The sequence below is a fragment of the Rhea americana genome, unplaced genomic scaffold (assembly GCF_003343005.1).
Source record: "Rhea americana isolate MKP2758 unplaced genomic scaffold, rheAme1 scaffold_12, whole genome shotgun sequence".
Taxonomy (NCBI): Eukaryota; Metazoa; Chordata; class Aves; order Rheiformes; family Rheidae; genus Rhea; species Rhea americana.
The window spans coordinates 4,405,026-4,421,869 of NW_028185261.1; the positions used below are offsets into that span (position 1 = coordinate 4,405,026).

The 16,844-nt window shown below is 39.8% G+C and overlaps 1 protein-coding gene across 1 annotated transcript in view; it reads left to right on the forward strand.

The window, feature by feature from the left end:
• The window catches only part of ZNF385B (zinc finger protein 385B), a 139,153-nt gene extending 122,553 nt beyond the window's left edge, over positions 1-16,600 (forward strand). The window contains exons 5-8 of the mRNA XM_085320956.1: positions 11,328-11,573; positions 13,107-13,285; positions 14,419-14,520; positions 16,180-16,600. Of these exons, the coding sequence (XP_085177082.1) occupies positions 11,328-11,573; positions 13,107-13,285; positions 14,419-14,520; positions 16,180-16,398 (746 nt within the window). The 3' untranslated portion in view covers positions 16,399-16,600. The remainder of the gene's footprint in view (positions 1-11,327; positions 11,574-13,106; positions 13,286-14,418; positions 14,521-16,179) is intronic.
• The last annotated feature ends 244 nt before the right edge of the window (positions 16,601-16,844 follow it).

Below are 16,844 nucleotides of genomic sequence, written 5' to 3' on the forward strand. Positions count from 1 at the left end.
TCCAAGTAAAGGAAAAGGCCTCGATGTTTTCCAAACCAGTCTGGCAGCAACTTCCACACATCAATAATGCAGCATTAAGCTTGATATTGTTTGTTTTTTGAAAATGTTATTTTTACTCATATTTATCTTTAATTTTTGCAATATAAATCCAAGCAGTATTTAAAATACAAACRTATGGAAAAATAACTTGCTATTGCATGTTGCTAGGGGAATGCAGGAGATGGCAGGAAACCGGGAGGTCAAAAAGTTGATCAGCTTGTTTTGAAACAAAATTTTTCAGATATCCAGGATCTAAAAGAAAAGCCAAAATATCTTTTCCTTAGCTGGCATATCAGGCATTTAAGTAGATCTTTTGAAAATCTTTCTTTGTTTTTCTTCCAGCCTTAATTCACAGCTGCTACTTTATTGAATTAATATGAGAAATATGCTATATTTCTTGTAACATAAAAATTAGATGTGCAAACAATAGGTTACTTTTTACTTTTAAAGACAGCAAAAATGTTTTGATATCTTTTAGGCAAATAGTATTTGAAATGCAGTTTATTGTTCAACTCTTGAGAGCATGACTGAATATTCACAGTACTTGGGCAAAACTGCTGCTGAAATCAGTGAGAATACACAATTATAGGTGTCATTTAACTGAAATGAAGATGAGTGTTTCATAGTTGAGTTCAGTGGCAGTTCTGCCTGGGCAAGTACTGAATAAGTAGTTCAGACACAGTCCCATGAGAGTATGCTTGCATGCAGAATGTCAGTTCTTCTTGAGTCATTTATTTAGACACCCATAAATTTTGCATTGAGTTCCAAAACACTTTAGCAGCTGTGGGTAGAATTTTAAGATTATTTTGCACAAACTGCAAGTGAAATATGTTTCTAGTAATATATTTCAGAGTCATAGACAGAGGAGGTAGCACTATTTTTATMGTTTAGGAGACGAACCAAGGCTTTTATAAGCAGAAGTGAAGGATGCCTGGGCAGAATACAGTATGTTTGTTGTAATCTTTGAATATTACATTTCTAAGCATTCCTACATTAAAAAGACAAATATAGTGCCATAGAAAGTTAGCATTACAGGACCTCTAAAATAAATGTGACATAGTCCATAATGAGAGTATAAGATACTTACAAAATAATGTCTGCTGTCAGAAAAAGGTAGGTTAAACTAGCATATACATTTACCTTTACCTAGCTAAAAGATTGTAAACCATTTGCCAAGCTCTGACCAAACTGTATTGTGATTTTCTAAGTCTATGTTAATTTTTTTCATTCCAGTCAATTCAAAGTGGCATGGCTCAGAAAAGATGAAAGGYGAAGAGAGCTTTAAAATAAGCTTGGCTGCCCGAATTACAAAACAACCCAGGAATGCTGAGTCCTTTGGTAGTCTCACTGTGTGGCTACTCCTTAAGCTAAGGTCTGGCCTTGTTAGCTGTKTGTCATTAGAAGCTGTTCCTTAGTTAGATCCGCCTTTATTTCAGCTGCTGGCAGAGCAGTGCTGCTGATCTTGCTGGTCTTTGTGTACAAATTTCCAGTGAAAATTTTCACAAGCTACTGTAATAGGGATGAGGTATGTAACTGAAAAATTAGACTTCTGCCCTGTACACTAAGAAGCTGGTGTGTATTTATGTTTTTAAGTGGGCTGGTTTTCCCCAGAACTAACACACTCTTGAAATTATATTCACCATAGTTAGCAGTGATCACACTATTCAGTCTGAAAATTGTAAAGGGGAAAAAATGTATTTAATCTCTTTTCAAAGGAGGAAAAGGGAAGTATGATATAACCTATCTCTAGATTCTAGGAATCCTAGGGATTCCTAGATCCCTATAAGAAAAGGGATCTAGGAAGAGCCCTTGAAGAACAGAAGTGATAGACTATGATAGAGCTTTTTTTACAACTGCGAATACCTGCTGGGATGTAAARGAGTCCTTTGGGCGAATGGGTGACTGGTGTATTTTTAACCACAGCTCTGCAGCCTTTGGCCCTTTCAGAGCGAGCAGGGAAGGAGTGAGCGAAATGACAGTTAATTTCTGTTGGTTTTACTACCCAGGAAGAGGTTCTTCRAAGTGAAAGAAGGGCCAAAACAAAACAAAGGAATTACRAATACAAAAAAGCAGAAATGGAGACGCAAAACAAGCTTGCTGCTATATTTACTTCAAGTGAGTGTTACAAGTTAGTTTGTGYGTTCCAGACAGTATACAATATTATGCATTTTTGGCTCACAGTGCAAAATCAAACATTATTCTTGTTCCTTATTCTTTTGGACAAAGAAATTGCATTATGTTGAAACATTAAGTAACAGATTTTTTTAAATGTAAATGCTCTTTATTGATATATAACAACTTCTGCACTGTCTGTTGCATATATGYTTTTTATATATGTGCCAGCATAGCTTTTTTTGGTTTTCTTTATCTTGGCCAATAAAATTGATATACCAACCAATCAAAAAAATCCCCAAGGAAACAAGGAACCAAGTAAGAATACTAGGTGAAATAGTAAGGTTATCTCAGAATCGCCTAGTACTTGGAATGACGAACACTCTCTATTCACGAAGGTGTACAGATAGATACAAAATTAGATTTTGGAGATGAAGATTTTAAAGTTGCAGGACTGCGTGGAMATCTTAATATTTTCTGATATATATGTTTTTAGATGAAAAGCTTTTTATTTGTAGCTTCCATTTGTTTTAGTCATTTTCATATAGAAACAAAATTGTTTTCCATAGAATCCGCCAAATACTTCATGTAACAGCCTCTCAATTATACCAAACCTGGCGTTTTGTCAACTCGGCTCAATGTGCAAGGAAAAAAGTTTCTACAAAAACTGAACGTAATGAGAGGGTTAACAGACACGCTGTGCTGTCTGATTTGCATGTAGGTTTGCAATAGGGTTTTTCTAGAGCAGAGCCCTATGGGTTTTTTCAGCCTCATTTCTTAGCAGACTGCACAGTTGGTGAGAAAGTAGGTATTCTGTCTGACACCCATTAGAGTCTCATTATTGAGCAATGTGGAGATAAAGAAGATTTTGAAATCCCGTATGAAAGTTAGCTAGCTTTGTCTTAATGAGTGTCAAGAAATCATGTAATGCTGTTTGTTTCTTATGAATGATGATGAGATGTAGGACAGAGTGCTTACGAATGCTGCGAAGGTTGTGACCACTAGTGACTTAATTGCTTTCCTGCTATTGCTTTTATGGCAAATATTATTCATMGTGTTAATCTTTTTCTTCATAAAAAGGATAACTAATTGCTCAGACTCATGCTTTATTCCTTCTAACAGTGTGGGCCAGCAGAGGATAAGATTTTCCATGAAGAACAATGGTTTAGTATTTGTTTCTTTTTCTGGAGCTATTGTCTGCTTTGCTATTCAGTAGAGATTTTCCAGTAGCATGTTGAGGAAAGCCCTTCTTGGCCTTCRGCTAGTTCTGTCACTGATCCTCTTCTGCTTCCACACCTTTTGGGCAAACTGATCTGCAGCAGCTCTTGTTTCTGCTATGAGGACTTGTGAATCCTCTCTCTCTGATCCAGACCCGTGTCCCAGTGTAGATTTTAGGATTGGTTAGGCAAGCTGTTCAAGCACAATGTAGCTAAAAAGGTTTTTTAGTTGTTTTGGTTTTGCTCTATTCTGGTCTTCTCACCATGTGCTTAGTGAATTTCAGTCAGGCTTGTAACCTCTTTGTGATCCCTCTACTTTCCTGTTTTTGTACAAGTATTGCAAATCTTGTTACGATATTTCCAAGGTACAGCTTTTAATCTCCCACCCTTTCCTCTTCCTTTCCCATCTCTTGCTAGCTTTTTTTTTTTTTTTTTTTTTTTTTTNGGTAATTTTGCATTCTGGCAGCTGCCTCCTTTTTCCTGGCTTTGCCAAACACAGCTCTATCTTAAGCCAGCTCCACTTAGAACCACTGCTACATGGATGCTCCCAGGCTGATAGTGAACAGTGGTAACTTTTCTATATTATTTCCCCATTTTATCTCCCCAAACTAAAACTACTAATTTTCTCTCTCCAAATCGCAGCCAAAGTTTTTGGATTGTATGCAGTTGTAATTAATGTAACTTTTTTTTTTTTTGCTATGCAGTTGGTCAGGCAAATAGCATTTATGCAGTACTCTGACAATGTGGTTCATTTCCTTTTCCCTTTCTATATCACTGTATGCTTGCTTAATGCAGCCCCATGTTCATAGTCATATCTGGAGCTGTTGAAATTACAGGGAGAACTTTAAAATTGGTTTTGCTCAGTACAGCTCTGCTGGTTCTGCAGATCTRCATGCTTTACCTCAAAGTCTCAATTAGTCTCTAGAATCAACACTTGAAACTAATACCAGTGTCCTGTAGCACAACTTATGTGAATTCAAGGGTACCATGAGACAGTCTTTGCACTATATTTCTAGAGATAACAAAAAGCTGTTAAGGGTCAGTGCTATGAACCCCCTAAATAAAACAYGAACCCTTTCCAGAAATCACTTTGTTTTTAGTTACCATAGGAAATAGCATCGTCAGAAATTCATTTAAGGTTTTCAGAGTCATCAAGCTATCCATGTTTTAGAAAGTCCTTCTTTCAGCAGTGATGTGGACTTTGTAACATGCCGCAGWGACCAAGATTGGTAACGCAGAAGACTTTATACTTGGCCGTGCGTCAGTTTTGCTATTAGCAAAGCACGGATAACCACGCASTAGTTGAACTGTGCATTAAATTATTTTGTTCCTTTTTGTCTCCACACACATTTGCTGTTTTTGCATTTTAGAGAGGAAGTTGCATTGGAATTCACATGGCTCTTTCCCTGAGGGTTTTCAAGAAGGGAAGAAAGACACARTTCACTGTTTTATCACCTTCACAGAGGAGAATCACGAATGTCCAAACTTCRGAAAAGAGTTTTTCCATTACGCGCTTTTACAGGCTGGCAGTGTTTTTCGTTATGCAGGCAGGTAGACAAATGCTAAAAATAAATCTCCRTTTCTAGGACAAGAAACTAGCAAATGCCTCAGAAGACCTTTGGGGTAAGGGTGTCTAGAGCAGCGGGGGACACTTTGCAATTTGGAACTGCCCATCTGTGGCACGTGGTTTGAACAAGGCTGTGGTGCGGCGCCGCAGCTGCGGACACGGCGAAGGACCCGACCCAAGGGCAGGGATGAAGCCGGCCCGAGGGTGCTTGTAAGCGTGACTTTGCCTCTTCCCCGCGGGGCACAGATGCACGTGCATGCAGCTCTTTGGGGAATTGCCTCTTATGTGCAAAATATTCCTGAAATTTCCACCTCCGCTTTAGACCCTCTCAATGTTTCTGTAATGTGTTACGCCTGAGAGAGGTTGGGTRTATCTAACCTAACTTGGCCGGCTAACTAGCGTGAAGTACTAGCGAGTGACAGCTGCTCCTGTCAGCTGGCAGACTGCTCAGCGCGCCGAAGGCGGCCGCGAGAGTCGCGCGGCCCCTGTGCGGCTGGGCAGGGCGCCTGGCTGCGTCGCCCCGCTCGCAGCTCGCCCCGCTGCCCCGGCCCTTCTCGGCCCCTGCCTTCGGCAGCGGTAAACAAAACACTGTTTCTTTTGCTATGGTCCCAATAAGAGCAGATTTGCTTGTGTATGTATTCGTTAACACAGGCAGAAAATGAAACAATTTTGTCAAGGTTTTTCTTACCATCACAGCAGAACTCTGTGTATAAAAGTGGATGACACAGATGTGATGGAAGGGGTTCCTGAAAGTMTGTCATCGTATCTGTCATCTTCGCCTTGGATAATCTTTTATTTTTTCATCAATTGCTATTTGAACAGGCRGTTGTGAAACAGAAAATTTATTGTAAAGTTACATTTTGCGTACCTTCAGTGATAAAAACTGTTCAGGTAGGCATGCTTTAGGATGCAAAAAGTATTACTGCTACAGAGAACTGGTATCATTTTAATTTCTAAATTCTTTATACATGCATATGTGTGTTTGAATTTTGCTTGTGTTGGGTATCCCTAATTTTTATTAAAAATCTGATTTTTGAGGTTACTTTGCTACTGAAAATAGCACATATATTTTGGTCATAAAGTCCAAATTGCCTTTTGCCTTACACCTTTGCCTAACACATATCAAAATCATCACTCATAGCCAAGAACAAAAAAAAAATTATTTCCTGACTCTAAAAAACAATACCTGTAAGCACATTTTAGTACCATAAGAGAACATTTTAAAATATAAATTTATGGCTTGCATAAATATATGTATGAGAATATATTGTAAACACCTCATAGAAATCACAAAATAAACCAAGTGAACTCTTTGAAAAGTACCTTGAAAATCAAACTGCTTAATAGAATGGTTAGGAGAAAAAATGTTGCTCTTGCRTTCTGCACCTCCAAGAGATGCTCTGCCTGGACTGCCCTGATCACTGGGCTGTGCGTGGGGACCAAAGTGCTTGTGTTCAGTTGTTCTCCAGGAACCAAGGGGGGGAAAAAAAAATTGGAGAAAAAGAAATGTGGGCTGCCACAGGGAAGGTAAAGTATGGTAACATTTTGTCCCTTTTTAAGCTAAGAGCAAAACCCATTCTCTTAGCTGGGCTAGGATTCCTCCCTTAACAGGTAGTCCTTTAAATAGCGTGGTAGCTAGTGTAGTGCGAGCAGCATAACCTGCCCGTAGTAAATCATTTTGAGCTGATCTTGCATTGGGAAGGAGGGGRAAGGGGGAACCCGTTAGATTTTATCCTAGTGTGCTTTCTGACTTTGATACACAAATCTAAAATGTGGCAGTGCTAATTAGATTTTTAAGAAAAAGTCTCAAGTTCTAGCGTGCTGCTGACGCAAACAGAAGCCAAACAGTCATGAATATGTGAAAACAACTTCAAAGCAGAATTGAAACAATGGAGGTAGGCGACAGCGGCTTCGGTATTGCTGAGCCCAGAGCAGTACTTAATTAGCTTGCTTTATTTTTTCCCTGGGCTCTATTTCAAAGTAAATTCAGGCTTCAGTAAGAACTTGAAGTGAACCAGTGATTTACTCCTCTGGAGTCTTGAGGAAAATTTAMAGACAGGAATTTAACACAGACAAAATAGGTCCTTTCTGCTACTGTAACAGGACATAGTCCCATGCAGCATGGGTTAAACTTTTGGTGAGCGCCTTATAYGTGAGTACTGACACGAACACTTCAACCTGAACCTGGGCCAGGTTGAATCACAGCCGTAATTTGCTGGGAGGAGGTTGGTGTAGTCATGGTCTCCTGCTTCCAGCTAGTGGCATGGGCTGTGATGGGGCTGGAGCTCCTGCATCCTGCAAGCGGCGTAGCCGGAGCTGGGTCAGCGGTGGTGCCAGCTTGGAGGGACCTGTGCAGGGACTCGCTAGCCTTGTCTGAATSGACTGAGCCAGCTTTGGGCTGGGTGTAAATTGGTGCAAGTTTTGGCCTTTTCTCACCTATCCTCAATTCTTGCCTTTAGAAATAGCAAATGCCTTATGATGCTATAGCCACATCTAACCATTCACCTCTGTTCTATAGTGTGATTACAGTTATATCGGTATGTTTAGCCTTAAATAATTACATTTCTGCTTTCTGCTTGGGGGTGTTATTTACTAACTCTGTGCTATAAATGCCAGTAAGAGAGTAATCTTCTTCATGCTTCTTATATACATATGATTTGCATTTTCTGTTCTTTGCTCTGCTGAGTATTTGGTAGGTGTTTCTGTCTCAAATGTAATAATGTAAGCAATGGTGTTTTGACCTCTATAATTTGAAAACAATAAGCTGTTATCTAAAACCTGCTTGGAGAAGTTTAACCTTCTGATTTCAGAAGCCAGAAAAGCACAATTCTGGCCCCGCTGGAGTGATAAGTGCACACTTAGCTCCGTGTACTTTTCGTGGGCATTAAGCTGTATAACATCCTTACCGTTACGATTTTTGAAGACATTCTGCCTTAAGCATTTAGAAGACTGGAAAGAAATATTAGTTCATAGAGGCACACCTGTCTTCCCACGTGCACGTGCATGCAGGCGGGCGAGGAGGCTGCTTGTGCCGGGAAGCCTCCCGGCTGGGGAGGGGGTGAGAGCGGGGTCCTGCCCGGGAGCTCCGCACCTGGCAGAATTTTGCCCAGCTGGGGACTGGTGGCTTCTGTCTAGTTTTCTAGACATTTTCTTRCCAGATTGTTGCCCATTACCTACTGTAGGGCCTCTTGGGATATGAATAGTGAAAACACTGTGTACCTAGGGAGTATTTTAGATCTCGAAGCCCTGCCTCAGCTGGCATTTGGGGCACAGAGCTAAATCCCCCGTAGCAGCGGCTGGCTAAGCGAGTGGAAGTGGGAGACGAGCTCTGTGATTTCTCAGTCACCTGTTAAATCCAGCAGCGGGAAACTGTCGCTCTGTGATGGTGATCGGTGGCCTGCGTAGAATGACTCTTACTCCTTTGCTTAGGATCTCAGTCCGTAGACACTTAGTGGCAAAGTAAAGAAATAAAAAYCTGTTCCCTGCTGTTGCAGGCAGTTTGAACGCGGAGGTCGGGGGCTGCAGGCAAAAGCGAGCTGTCCCCCGGCCCGGAGGCAGGGCTTTGCCTTCCTGCTTGCCCTGCKCTCTTCTCTTAATCTAGAGTATTAGCAAACATATTTATTGAAAGCATGTGTTTTGTAAGTACTGAATGTGGTATTATCTCTGTGTTTTAGAATTTTGCAGATGTGACTGATTACTACAGCGGCRTTAAACAGTGAATTACGATTTAACATCATTTTCTTTTGTCATACCTTATCAACCAAAAATATCTTTCAAAACTTACTTTATCATGAATTTAGTCCCGATAGTGCTCGTCATACTTAATTATTTTTAATACTTAATGTAGTATATATATTGTGTAATTTTAAAGAGTTTTACGGGTATTTTAAAAAATAATTCCTATGTTAAAAATTCTTTTCTTCTGGTATTAACAATCTCAAATTGGTGCACTGCAGTGTCATTTTGGGAAATATGCCAACAGCTCTGCTTTTTAGTATCAACATGCCTGTTCAGAGTTTGTATGTACTCTCTGGTGTTTGCTGTTGCCATATATCCAGAGAGGGTCCTGTCCTGCTTTCAGAATTCGCAGCAGCACAACGTTGGCCGAACAGACCAACATTCAGACAGAGTCTGGTAACCATAAGTGTAAATTACGAGGACCCATATTTGAAAAAAACTGAGTGCCTTTTCAAACTAGTTCAGTGCATTTGAAACTATGCCATAGGATTCAAACGGGAGATAAGCAGGTTTTAAGAGGTTGCTGTTATTAGATGCTGTACTTACATGCTAAAAAGTTCATTCCTGTTGTGGTTACTGAATACTTAAAAGTGTTCTTTCAGATCTGAAGACCATGAAAAATATCATTGCTTAACCAGAAGCAAATGTCACATAAATCAAGGCAGAATTTAGCAGAGGTCATAAAGAGGGACCAAGGACGTTACTTAGTTATCCAAAGCTATTTAAATATTAATTACTGTGGACAAATGTGTAAGGAATGTTCTTTCCTCTTCACCCCTTTCTGGATTTTCCAAAGTAGAGGGAGCAGTCATCATGTGGACTTACAGAAGTGACAGAAATGATAAATCCACTTTATTTCTTACTTTGCTGATGATACCAAGCTGGGAGSAGTGGCTGATACACCTGAGGGCTGTGCTGCCATTCAGAGAGACTGTTGTCAGTAGTGCCATGTGACGGGACAAGGGGCAATGGGCAGAAATTGAAGCACAGGMAGYTCSGCCTGACCGTGAGGGGGAATTTCTTCCCTGTGAGAGTGAYGGAGCACTGGAGCARGTTGCCCRGAGAGGTKGTGGAGTCTCCTTCTCTGGAGATATTCAAGGCCTGCCTGGATGCAACCCTGTCTACCATGCTCTAGGTGACCCTGCTGAGCGGGGAGGTTGGACTAGATGATCTCCAGAGGTCCCTTCCAACCTTACCGATTCYAKGATTCTGTGATTCTTACTAGAGAYGAGGTGTCTTGAGTTGTAAAGTATAAACAATGAATATGAAAAAAACAATGCACAATGTAAGTGGAGTTGTTTGTTTCTGACTTTTCTGAGAAAATAAGGCATAAGCTTGAACTTCGAGGACATGCTTGTCTGCATCACCACGTACACTTCTTTCTCTATGCTTCATCTATATGGCCTGCTCTCTTTGTGCTTGTCCTGCAAGCACATGCAGGATTAATCCTTATGATTAATCCTAAATGCAGAGCTGGCCTTTGGAATTTTGTTAATCTCAAAACAGAAATGTCAAGGCTAATATTGGTTGGTATCTAAGAAAATCTAGTCCTTTTCCACTTTCAAAAAAAAATCTAAAAAATGCAAACTGTCAGGTGCCAATGTTATTTAATCAATTGAATTGAAATTTTGTCAAGGTGATTTCTTTTTCCTTCTGATGATGGCAGTTTTTTCAGAGTGATAATAGGTCCCAGTCCTATGCAATCACTTCCCATGTCTGTTTTGTAAGACTTGCTCACACTAGAACCACTGAATTGTCCTGTTCCCATCCCAGGTCCTTTATAGGTGAATTTGCTTTTCTGCTGACAGTTAGGATGGCTTGTGGCCACAAGGACTGCAACTGAAGATGAACTCTTGCAGGCAGCACATTGGCAAAGAGCAAGATCACTGTACATTTGAATAGTGGCTCTGGCCTAAAGTTCCTCCTAAGAATTGGTTAAGACAATCTCTCTGCTTTGCAATCACCATCTGTAAAATGAAGTAATACCTGCCTACCTGTCCCAAAGGAGCACAGATTATTGATTAATGGTTGTGAAGTGATAGAGGAAAGCACTGAATGCACATCAGAACCATCAGCTCTCTGAATGTGTGGAGAATTATTCTCTGAAAAATCTAAAAATATAAGCAGCTGTGTTCTTGTGGCTAGTGTAGTACTAATGTATTCAATTCCTGTAACTGAAATGAGGGAAATCACATATCAAGTCTCTGAGTGTCATCCTAGTGAATTTGTGATTTTTGGACCATTCTAAAGGCAAATATATTGTTTTTCAGAGGTATTTTTATAAACCCCAGGACAGAGCCTAGCATGTTTCTGAGTGTTCTCCAGTCTTTCACCCCTTGCTTCTTTGGAGCTTTTCTGAGCTCCTGTCAGGCTGCCCAAACATGCAGCGTGATAGCCAYAGTGGCTGGCATGAATCTGTCAAGGGAAGAGTCCTTGGTACTCACTGCTACCCTGAAAAAGATGATGATCACCCCGTTCCCCAGATTACGTACAATTCACAGTAAGATTTTAGCAAGGTTTCAAAGATATTGCTGTCCTATATAAAATAGATGGATTAGGATCCTGTTGTGCAAGGTTCACTAAAACCACAGCGCAATCACTTAAAGATTTGTTGTGTGCAGCATATTATGACATACCTGTTTTTCTTCTTTTAGAAGATAAAGGGAAAACAAAAACCAGTAGCGTGAGTCAGCATTCCAGTACAGAAGTGGGTCCCTTTCTTCCCAAGCCTGGAGTGGCAGCAATGGCACCTGTAGCACCTACACCGTCCTCCAAGAGCACAAATGGAGCTCCTACCACAGCTTCCGAGTCAGAAGAGGAAAAAGCCAAAAAACTACTTTACTGTTCGTTATGCAAAGTGGCTGTGAATTCCCTGTCACAACTAGAAGCCCACAATACAGGTAAGTGTGTACAAAAGGCAAGTGTGAGCTGTGAGTTGTTTTTTTWAAAAAATAAGGGTAACAAGCTGATTTTCTGACACTATTGTAGCCATACTCCATTGAAGAGAGTCTTCTAATAAAAATGACAAGTTACAAAATCTTTTCTGTTGATGGCAATAATGTGTTTGATATTTTATTAAAGTTCCCTACTAATTTTTRAAAATTCTTGTACTCTATAAGCTTTTAGCTGACAATCCCTAGAGTTTATGTCACCTAATGGTATTCCATCATGCCTCCATAGTGGCTTCCATGACACTGAATTTTCTAAAAGGACAGTTCTGTATCTCTTTCAGTTTTCAGTGGTGGTTGTTTTTGCTGGTATAGCTATTAGTAACTTTTTTTTTGCAGATACATATCTTTTATCTGATATTTCTAAGGCGGGCTCTCTAGTTTTCCTAGATGTCCTAGAATCTCTGACATTTTCTCCCCCTTACTCCTCTCATAATTCCTTTAAAAGGCCCCAAGCAACAATCTCTAATGTTCTGTGGCTGCTCTGTGATGTGCTGGTGATAGAAAGCTTGTTAACAAATCAGTGAAGCTAGTTTTACAGCTGTAATCTATTTTTCAAATGGCCCAAGCAGAAATTCCTTCCAAATCAAAGWTACTAAAGGACTGCTGCAGTCTCCATCATCACCACCTCTATTTGCATCTGGTGATACGTKATTCTAACTTTATGTACAGCTCCCTCATTCTACACTTTCCTGCATGGTCCCACAGTCACCATTAAGTTAATGTTGGAAGTTAATATTGATTTATTTTCCTTAAAAGCCACCTATACTGGAGATAAAATGGCCATAGTGACTTTAGTGTAAAATATTCTTAAAGTGATAAATCCAGAGGACTTGTGCCTCTGGTTAGTATAGTCTTCCTCTGCACTGCAAGTCTTGGGGTGATCAGGCCTTCCAAAATCATGCGGTGTTCAGGAGATCAGCCTTTCCTAGTTGGTTGTTTGTCTCTTCCTATCGTTAAAGACAGGGGTTGAATTCTGATCCCAGTTAAGTCTATGGAAAAATTGTAATCAAATTAACAAGAGCCAAGACTTTGTGTTGGCTTTTCCTCCACATGTCCTCCAGTATATTGGCCGTAGGCTTAGTCACAACTTTCTGTGCAGGAGTTCCTGAGTGGCTGCTATGGTTCCTCTTCTCCGCTTGGCTAAAGCCCCTTTCCTGATATTATCCACTAGCTACATGGATTTTGGCAGAACAAGTGCATGTTCTGGGCCATACAGCCACACACTGCCCCCAAACAGAGGGGCAGTGTCCTGGTGTGCTTATACTGACTTTTTGTACAAACCTTTCTTCCATTGTTTAGTTCCCCTTTGGGTCCAGGGATACTGGAACTACGCTGACCAAAAGCAGTCATCATTAATCTACATTTATTCATGATTTTAACCCCTTTATTTTGAAGATAAGGATGTTACAAGAAGTCCCAAGACTAATGGACACAATTATATATTACCATTTATTAATTTATCTGCATCTGCTCGTCCATTAGGTTCCAAGCACAAGACGATGGTTGAGGCTCGAAATGGTGCTGGTCCCATTAAGTCTTATCCTAGACCTGGATCCCGGCTGAAGGTTCAGAATGGCAGTAAAGGCTCAGGACTGCAGAACAAGACATTTCATTGTGAAATCTGTGATGTCCATGTTAATTCAGAAATTCAGCTTAAACAGGTAGTTTGTGTGTCTTTGAAGTTTCTTCGGTTTTAGTTGTATTGCAGGATTGTAGGTTTCATGTAGGTTTGTGTGAAGATGTTTTGGCAAAAAAGTGAGCTCAATGAACAAATGTTTTCCATCATCCTAGAGCTATTTCTAAAAGTCCATCAAATTTACCTAATTGTTCCAGCTGGAAAAAAAAAGTGGTTTGAGAGCTGTAGAGCAGAAGAGGAAGAGTTGTCAGTATCAACAAATAATATACTAGATTTAGCTTGTCACAGCTCAGTAAAGAGTAGATTTGGACTTTGCTCTCCCAAATGCAAGAAATCCTGGGTAGAGTTTCCCTGAATTCCTCCTTTGGTGCCTTTCTAATCTGCTAGGATATTTTTTAGTACTCACTGAATGTGAGAGGGAGAGTGTGACTTGAAGCTTAGTTTAAGACAATCATAACACGTTCTGGAGGATAACATGTTCTAGAYCTGTCTGTACTGCGCAGTAACATACAGCAATGTTACCATTAGCCCTGGAAGCAACACAGCTATAGCAACATACAGTTCTGCTCTATCCAAGCTAATTAGCCCCAGGTTCAGGCCTGTGCCAGTACAGCTATGTTATATCTGATACCCAAACTGGAATCTCTTAACTGGATGGTGGTGTACTATGTCGATGTGTCCTCTTATTCAATTATTTCAGTTATCTCTAAGATGGTATTAAATTGCATGACATAGACATATCCCTGCTTACTGGTTCTTCCTTCAGTTGATACTGAATTATGTATACAACTGGAACAACATCAGTAAGAAAAACTGGAGTGTGCATGTACTCCTACTTCTGAATATCCRTACAATCTAGTGGTTACAGCTGATTCAAAGCTTCTTGAGTAGAAAAAGAARATACTAACCAAAATGTTGCTTGTTTGCAGAACTGCTCTCAGATCACAGAAATTGCTATATTTAATTAGTTTTTCATTCTCTATTTGATGTGCTCCAAATTGTTAGGTTTAATTTAGCAAAACTCATCTTTGCCCTCTCTAAAGCACCTGCTTTGTATTACAAATGGAGGCTTAAGCATATCCTGCTAATAAATCAGTTTTAAACCTAAAACTGAGAAATGTTTAAACAGCTAATTAAATGTGGTGATATTTATTTCAGCATATTTCCAGCAGAAGGCATAAGGACAGAGTTGCAGGAAAGCCTATAAAACCTAAATATAGTCCTTACAACAAACTTCAGCGCAGCCCAAGTATTTTAGCAGTAAGTATTCTTATTTGTCATCGCTGTCTATGTGAATTTGTGACCTTGGGGACTGCTACTGCACAAAGACAAGAACATGTCAGATCTGACACTTCCACAGAGTTTCTCCCCCTGCAGGCTGAATTTGCACTAGGATCAGGTTTTAAGGTAGTTATGTATTCTGTCTGCTCAGTCAAAGGCACTCAAACAACAGTGTGAGTGTTATTTACTGCTAGGAAGAAGGGAATAATCAGTGGAATGTGGAATGAACCTAGTGTGCCTAGTGGAAGGGTCTGAACTGTGCTGCGTTAATGCACTGCTCCTTGAAGGCTGAAATGCCTGTGCTCTCTTTTTCTGGGCACTTGAGATAACTCTCAGTTAAGATGGATACTGTCAGGGAAAATGATGTAAGGTGTTAAAATATAAAAATATTAATGTTCATTCTTTGCATATAGCAAGACAGAGTGCTGGGTGAGATGGGCAAAGGAGCTGTAAGGAGTTCAAGGGAACTGATGGTCTATCTGCATAATTGGGCTATGTCTGTCACCAGCTATCAAAACACTACTCCTGCCTTTGTGCCCCCAGCCTTTCCCTTTTCCCACCTACCTGCATTTCCAAGAATTCCCAAGCTGGTTCTGCCAGTCAGCTGCAGAGTTCAGGCTGGCTGTAGCACAGCAGAGACTGTATGTTTATTTGCTCATGACTCAGCTTGTATTTTATTCATTAGGGAAAAGTACATGCCATCTATGGTACAAAAACAATTTATAGGTTGGAAAGAAAGAGAGGCAAATACATATGTACAAGAGTAAGCATGTGAAAAGCCTTTAAAGCTGAAATATTAATGTGTCTTTGTAATTGTGTAGAGCTGAATGAAAATGCTGTAGGCTTTCTCTATGTCTCCCCATTCAGTAGGTTCTGCACACAGTAATCTTGTTAACTTGTGTAGTACATCATTTTATAATCTATTGGGTAAGAAGAGACCTGCATTAACAAAAGAAGGACATGAATATCTCTACTCACATATATACATGATTGTGAAATTGCCATTTTCAATGAAACTGTACTGTATATGTTTCTGATTAGTTTAAATTAGTTTTCACCATGACCACCAGCCCCAYTGTAGTTCTGAGAACTGAGTGATAATTATTTCAGAAGGAACTTTTTACAGTATTAATCTTAAAAAATAYATATATTTATTTATATATATATGTATATGTATATATGTATATAGAAAAGAACAGCTCTGCATTAACAGGGGAATAGCTAGCTGAAATAATACTGGCTTCCCATYTCTGGCCTTCTGGCCTTTGTAATTTTCTGCGAATAATTTTTGCAAGTGTAAATAACTTTTGCATTAAAGTCATGGTCATGTGTTTTATATTTCTTGCACAGTAATGATTTATATAATTTAATGTTACTTATTTGCAAATTATGCTTCTTCCTAAACTCCACTATGACTGCCCCTACACTCAAGAGATTTATAGGCATTTATACAGTTTGGTTGCTTACATTTTCCTGGGAGTAMGAAAATGTGGATAAAATTTCAGAACACCTGACAAAGGCTTCTGTGAAAAACTAGAGTGTGCACTTTGTCAGGGTTAATGTTTCCCTTAAGTAAAAATGGGTGTGGGGAGGACTGTATTTACACTGATTTTTTATTTGCTGTTATTTTCATTACAGGCAAAACTTGCATTCCAGAAAGACATGATTAAGCCGCTGGCACCTGCTTTCCTTTCCTCTCCTCTTGCTGCAGCTGCAGCTGTATCATCAGCTCTGTCCCTTCCTCCTCGTCCTTCTGCCTCCCTGTTCCAGGCACCTGCAATAGCCCCGGCGCTCCTAAGGCCAGGCCATGGTCCCATCCGTGCAACACCTGCCTCGATCCTTTTTGCACCATACTAATTTCGGTGATATAAAAAAGAGATAATTATGGCCAGTAGAAAGGGTAAAAGGAAAGCAAGAAAGGGGTCAATACTTTAAAATGTCTTTCTCATTTGAAATGCCATCCAGTGTGACACCTGAACCAACCATACCACCAGATTCACCATTGACGGGTACTGCGTTCCTGAAGTCTAGACGAGTCTCTCTCTTTATCTTTTTGTCAGTCTCTCTCTCTCTCTTTTTTTTTTTTTTAATCCAGATAGAAAGGTTTACTAAAAACTTAATTGCTCATAAAATTATATCATTAAAGATTCATGCATCTATTAATAGTGGTTGTTTTTTTTTTTTAATGCGTATGATGCACCTTGGAAACAAGGAACATAAAATATTTTCCTGACTGACTTGAAAACTAGGGTCTTCCTTGCTCGCATATATGTAAATAGGTCTCTGAAAACCAGTGGGGTATA